This window comes from Rhincodon typus, chromosome 5, assembly GCF_021869965.1.
Source record: "Rhincodon typus isolate 14 chromosome 5, sRhiTyp1.1, whole genome shotgun sequence".
Taxonomy (NCBI): Eukaryota; Metazoa; Chordata; class Chondrichthyes; order Orectolobiformes; family Rhincodontidae; genus Rhincodon; species Rhincodon typus.
In genome coordinates this window covers 72,540,209-72,547,324 of record NC_063336.1, presented here as the reverse complement: position 1 = coordinate 72,547,324, position 7,116 = coordinate 72,540,209, and the positions used below count along the sequence as shown (strand labels likewise).

The 7,116-nt window shown below is 43.6% G+C and overlaps 1 protein-coding gene across 1 annotated transcript in view; it reads left to right on the top strand.

Moving 5' to 3' along the window:
• si:ch211-243j20.2 (uridine-cytidine kinase-like 1) overlaps window positions 1–7,116 on the top strand; it is a 105,361-nt gene that overhangs the window by 27,573 nt on the left and 70,672 nt on the right. The window contains exon 4 of the mRNA XM_048597067.1: window positions 2,879–3,049. Coding sequence (XP_048453024.1) covers window positions 2,879–3,049 — 171 coding nt within the window. The remainder of the gene's footprint in view (window positions 1–2,878; window positions 3,050–7,116) is intronic.

The window sequence follows — 7,116 nt, the reverse complement described above, 5'->3', positions numbered from 1 at the left end:
TAAAACTAAGACTCATTAAAAATTGACCCCTACTTCTTCATTAAAAATCTTTTGATATTATTGTCACGTGTACCGAAATACAGTGAAAAGCTTTGTTTATGAGGGGTACAGGCAGATCACAGCAAGCAAAGGATGCACAGCTCAAAAAGACTTTAAGGCATACATGTTACGTTGCAGCTTACATTGTTGAATGGACTCTAGCTTCAAATACTCTGATAACGGCCGGAAAGAATCTAGTCTTAAAAACTCAACTTTATGCATAGGTATATTCGAAATTCCTGGCATTCTCATCCATCCTTCATTCTAGATTGGAACAAAGTTAGTGTCTTCAGAGTAACACCATTACCCTTTTCTGATTTTCTTTCTATCTTCGTGCTAATGTAGCCTGTTATCTGCTTTGCTGTTTCCACCGAATCTGTTCACTGGAGCAATGGTTTCCATTTTATGTTTCTGCAATGCCTTTTGCTGATACCTGTTTTGTAGACTGGTATGAATATCACATAGTTATGATGGATTAGTTTTTATTTAAATTTTTTTCTGTCTCCACGACTGTCGTTTTTGGCACAGTTTTCTAAATTATTCAAATCCTTCTCAGTCCAATCACTTTGTTTATTATTACTTTCTCTGCTTATACTGTATCATCTGAGTGCTTAATGATCTATTTATATATATTATATACACACATAAAGAGCAAGGGGATAGCCAGGGAGAGGGTTGGCCCACTCAAGAACAGGGAAGAGAATTTATATGTGAGGCCAGAGGAAATGGGCAAGGTATTTAAATGAGTACTTTGTGTCAGTATTCACCATAAAGAAGGTCTTGGTAGATAGTGAGTCTGGGGAAGTGTGTGTAGATAGTTTGGGTCAGGCTGAGATCAAAAGGGAGGAGGTACGGGGGTTGGGGGGTGGTGGGGGGGCGGTTCTTGAAAACATTAAGGTAGACAAGTCCCTAGGGCCTGATGGGATATACGCCAGAATACTGACCGAGGCAAGGGAGGAAATAGCTGGGGCCTTGAGAGAAATCTTTGTATCCTCACTGGCTACAGGGGAGGTCCCAGAGGTTTGGAGAATAGCTAATGTTGTTCCTTTGTTTAAGAAGGGTGGCAAGGATAATCCAGCTAATTACAGGTCGGTGAGCCTTACATCAGTGGTAGGGAAATTATTGGAGAGGATTCTTCGAGACAGGATTTACTCCCACTTGGAAACAAGTGGATGTATTAGTGAGAGGCAACATGGTTTCGTGAAGGGGAGGTCATGTCTCACTAACTTGGTTGAGTTTTTTGAGGAAATGACGAAACTGATCGATGAGGGTCGGGCGGTGGATGTTGTCTACATGGACTTCAGTAAGGCCTTTGACAAGGTCCCTCATGGCAGGCTAATACAGAAGGTAGAGTTGCATAGGGTCAGAGGTGAGCTTGCAGAATGGATAAAAAACTGTTTCGGTCATAGAAGACAGAGGGTAGCAGTGGAAGGGTGTGTTTCTGAATGGAGCGCTGTGACAAGTGGTGTTCCTCAGGGATCAGTGTTGGGACGTTTGCTATTTGTAATATATATAAATGATTTGGACGAAAATGTAAATGGTCTGATTAGTAAGTTTGCGGATGTCACCAAGATTGGTGGAATTGTGGATAGCGATGAGGACCGTCAAGAGATACAGCTGGACATAGATCAGTCGGTGACTTGGGCAGAGATGGCAGATGGAGTTTAATCCAGAAAAATGCAATGTAATGCATTTTGGAAGGTCTAATCCAGATGGAAAATATACAGTAAATGGTAGAACCCTTAGGAGTACTGATAGGCAGAGGGATCTGGGTATACAGGTCACTGAAAGTGGCAATGCAGGTGGAGAAGGTTGTCAACAAGGCATATAGCATGCTTGCCCTCATTGGCCAGGGCACTGAGGTTAAAAATTGGCAGGTAATTTTGCAGCTTTATAGAACCTTAGTTAGGCCGCACTTGGAATATTGTGTTCAATTCTGGTTGCCACACTACCAGAAGGATGTGGTGGCTTTGGAGAGGATACAGAAAAGATTTACCAGGATGTTGCCTGGTATGGAGGGTATTAGCTATGAGGAGAGATCGGAGAAACTTGGGTTGTTCTCACTGGAATGACGGAGGTTGAGGGATGACCTGATAGAGGTCTACAAGATTATGAAGGGCATGGACAGTGTGAACAGTCAGAAGCTGTTTCCCAGGCTGGAGAGTCAGTTACTAGGGGGCATAGGTTTAAGGCAAGTTTTTTACACAGAGGGTGGCGGGTGCCTGGAATTCGCTGCCGGGGGCTATAGTGGAAACAGATACGATAGTGACTTTTAAAGGGCGTCTTGACAAATACATGAATAGGATGGGAATAGAGGGATACGGTCCCCGGAAGGGTAGGGGGTTATAGTTGTGACGGGCAGCGTGCCGGTGCAGGCTTGGAGGGCTGAAGGGCCTGTTCCTGTGCTGTAATTTTCTTTGTTGTTTGTTTTGATCCATTTTAAACATTTTAAGTTGTAGAATTCGCAATTAACAGAGATTCCGGGGGCCATGGTGATCATCAAAATACTTTCTAGCTTGGAAGGTTAACCCTTATGACAATGCAGTGTTTCTGTTTAATTAATTTTTGTACATGAGACTTCTGTCATTCACTGCCTTATCCATGACTCAGCACCTTTCCATTATTTAGCATGGAACCTTGCTATTCTACAAAATATAGTATCTATTGCGTGTCCTTTGTCTGAAATGGACGTTGTGACTTTTAACAAACATTATATTATTCTTGATCTCCCCTTTGCTTGTACTTTATCAGACTGTAAATGAGTTCTGAGACTGTGTGATTTTCTTATTTCATAAGTCATGGGTATGGCATTGGCTCAACTGTGTTATTTCCACACCAGGTCTTAAATAAAGAAGAACAAGAACTAGCTGCCAGAAGTGAATATAACTTTGACCATCCTGATGCCTTTGATTTTGACCTAATTATACATACATTGAGGAAGCTGAAGAAAGGGAAAAGCGTGAAGGTTCCTGTTTATGACTTCACCACACACAGTCGAAGAAAGGATTGGGTATGCAAAAGATCTTTTTAATTCCATTCGTTTCAACATTCCAATTGAAATAATAACATATGTAGCTAATAATGCAACATAATGGATAATAAAACATCTTTATTTGAAGGAAACAAATTCCCTGCTTCTCCTTAGTTGAATCAGTTATTTGGAAATTGCCAAGAAGACTCCGTGAATAGATGTGTATAGTACTGAACTGCAAAAGCCAAGAAAACACTAATGCTTGAACAATGCTGATTAGGTGATTTTGAGATGAAAAGGGAAAACCTAGTTCCAATTCCTGGTTGACCTTTGACTACTGCTGAAGAGATTGGGTGTATGCACCAGCTTGGGCTCCACAGGCATGCTGCCGGGGTTAAGTAATAGTTTTTTTTTATAGTCAATTTCAAGCAGAAAATATCCCAAAGTATTTTACAGTGCAAATGGAAAAAAATAAGTATGATGTCATGAAATATGAGATGCAGTGAGAGGAGTTTGGGTGATGACATAAAACTTATCTGGAAGGATGAATTTCAATAACTGTGTTTTTCTTTATAATGTGGAGCGTTTACAAAGTGAAATCCAGAGGGCTGAGACAGACGAAAGCTGTGCCACTAATGTGTAGGCCAGAGAAGTGAGTAGAACATAGAACAGTACAGCACAGTACAGGCCCTTCGGCCCATGATGTTGTGCCGAATTTTTACCCTAAACCTAAGGTCTATCTAACCTCCACCCCTACCTTCCACCTCTGATGTCTCCCCTATATCTACCTCCACTCACTTTAAAACTATGCCCCCTCATAATAGCTACCTCCGCCCTAGGAAAAAGTCTCTGGCTGTCCACTGTATCCATACCTCTGATCATTTTGTACACCTCTATCAAGTCAACCCCCATCCTTCATCATTCTAAAGAGAAAAGCCCTAGCTCTCTCAACCTTTTCTCGTAAGACCTTCCCTCCATTCCAGGCAACATCCTGGTAAATCTCCTTTGCACCTTTTCCAATGATTCCACATCTTTCCTGTAATGAGGCGACCAGAACTGGACACAATACTTCAGATGTGGCCGAACCAGGGTTTTGTAAAGCTGGAGCATAACTTCACGGCTCTTGAACTCAATCCCTCTATTAATGAAAGCTAACACACCATACGCCTTCTTAACAACTCTATCCACCTGGGTGGCAGCTTTCGGGGAACTGTGGACATGAACCCCAAGATCCCTCTGCTCCACCACACTGCCAAGAATCTTTCCATTAACCATGTATTCTGCTTTCAAGTTTGTCCTTCCAAAATGAATCACCTCACACTTTTCAGGGTTAAACTCCATCTGCCATTTCTCAGCCCAGCTCTGCATCCTATCAATGTCCCTTTGTAACCTAGAACAGGCCTCCGCACTGTCCACAACTCGACCCACCTTCTTATCGTCCGCGAACTTACCAATCCACCCTTCCACTCCTACACCCAAATCGTTTACAAAAATCACAAATGGAAGAGGACCCAGAACAGATCCTTGTGGTACACCACTCGTAACTGAGCACCATGTTGAATATTTTCCGTCCACTACCATCCTTTGTCTTCTAAGGGTCAGCCAATTCTGAATCCAATCTGCCACATTTCCCCCTATCCCATGCCTCCTTACTTTCTGCATGAGCCTACCATGGGGAACCTTATCAAACACCTTACTTAAATCCATGTATACCACATCCACTGCTCTACCTTCATCCACATGTTTGGTCACCTGTTCAAAGAATTCAATAAGGTTTGTGAGGCCTGATCTACCCCTCACAAATCCATGCTGACTATCACGAATCAAACTGTGCCTATCCAAGTAATCATAAATCCTATGTCTCAGAGCCCTTTCCAATAATTTGCACACCACTGACGTAAGACTAACTGGCCTGTAATTTCCGGGGTTATCCCTATTCCCTTTTTTGAACAAGGAAATGACGTTTGCCTCTCTCCAATCTTCCGGCACTATACCCGTGGACAGTGAGGACGAAAAGATCATCGCCGAAGGCCCTGCGATCTCTTCCCTCGCTTCGCATAGAATCCTTGGATAAATCCCATCAGGCCTGGGGGACTTATCTATCTTCAAGTTCCTCAAAATTCCTGGTACATATTCCTTATTAACATTGACCTCCTCTAGCCTACCAGCCTGTTTCACACTGTCCTCCTCTACAACTAGGTCCCTCTCGGTTGTGAATACCGAAAAAAAGTATTCATTAAGGACCTCTCCTGTCTCTTTAGGCTCCGTGCACAAAGTCTCTTTACAATCCTTGATCGGCCCTACCCTTTCTCTGGTCATTCTCTTATTCCTTACATACGTGTAAAAAGCCTTGGAGTTTTCCTTGATCCTATCTGCCAAGGTTTTCTCATGCCACCTCCTAGCTCTCCTACGCCCTTTCTTCAGCTCCTTCCTGGCTAACTTGTATCCCTCTAGAGCCTTTTCCGATCCTTGTTTCCTAAACCTTATGTAAGCATCCTTCTTCCTCTTAACCAGTCGTTCGACGTCTCTTGAGAACCAAGGCTCCCTCACTCAACCGCATCTTCCCTGCCTGCTAGGGACAAACATATAGAGCACACACAGTATGCATTCCTTAAACAATCTCCACATTTCAGTTGTGCTCTTCCCTGACAGCGCATTTGTTCCCATTTTATGTTACCCAGTTCTTGCCTAACAGAATTATAATAACTTATCCCCCAATTATAAACCTTACCCTGCTGTATGTACCTACCCTTTTCCATGACTATTGTAAAAGTAACAGAGTTATGATTGCTACCACCAAAATGCTTTCCTACCAACAGGTCTAACACTTGGCCCGGTTCATTGCCAAGCACCAAATCCAAAGTGGCCTCTCCTCGTGTTGGTCTATCTACATACTGTGTCAGGAATCCTTTCTGAATGCACTGGACAAAGTCCGCTCCATCTAAACTATTACAACTAAAAAGTTTCCAATCAATATTTGGAAAGTTGAAGCCACCCATGACTACAACCCTGTGACTTCTGCACCTTTCCAGTATCTGCCTCCCAATCCGCTCCTCCACTCCTCTGCAACTATTAGGGGGCCTGTTTTAAAAAAAACCCAACAAAATGACTGCTCCTTTCTTGTTCCTGACCTCAACCCAAACTGACTCTGTAGACGTATCATTCTTGAACTGCCTTTCAGTAGCTGCTGTACTAGTTCTGACTAGCAATGCCACTCCCCTGCCTCTTTTACCACCCTCCCTATTTCTTTTAAAGCATCTAAATCCCGTAACTTCCAACAACCATTCCTGTCCCTGAGTTACCCAAGTTTCTGTAATGGCCACAACATGGTAGTTCCAAGCACATCCGCCTTATTTCTGATACTTCTAGCATTGAAGTATACACACTTCAAACCATCCCTGTGTCCACGCTCCATCAACCGCATTTCTTTATTAACAACCTCACTCCCTGCTGTGTCTGTTGGAAGGCTGAATACCTCATCCTCTGAATTACAAATCCTGTTCCCCACCCCCTGCCAATCTAGTTTAAACTGTCCCGTATATCTTGAGCAAACCTCCCTCCCAGGATATTTGTGCCCTTCTGGTTCAGGTGCAACCCGTCCTTACTGTACAGGTCCCACCTTTCCCAGAATGTGGTCCAATTATCCACATAATGGAAACCCTCCCTCCCTCCTGTAGCCACGTGTTTAGCTGCACTCTCTCCCTATTTCTTACCTCGTTATCATGTGGCACTGGTAGTAATCCAGAGATGACTACCCTGTTTGTCCTGGACTTCAGCTTCCAACCTAACTCCCTGCACTCGTTTTTCACATTCTCAGTCCTTTCTCTACCTACGTCATTGGTACCGATGTGTACCATGACTGCTGGTTGCTCACCCTCCCTCTTAAGGATCTTGAAAACACGATCTGAGACGTCACGGACCCTGGCACCCGGGAGGAAACACACCGTCCGTTCGTCTCGTTCACGTCCACCGAGCTGCCTGTCTGTGCCTCTTACTATTGAATCCTCCACTACAATTGTTGTCGTATTCTCCCCCTTCCCTTCTGTGCCACAAGGCCAGGCTCAGTGCCAGAGACCTGTCTGCTATGGCCTTCCCCTGGTAGGTCA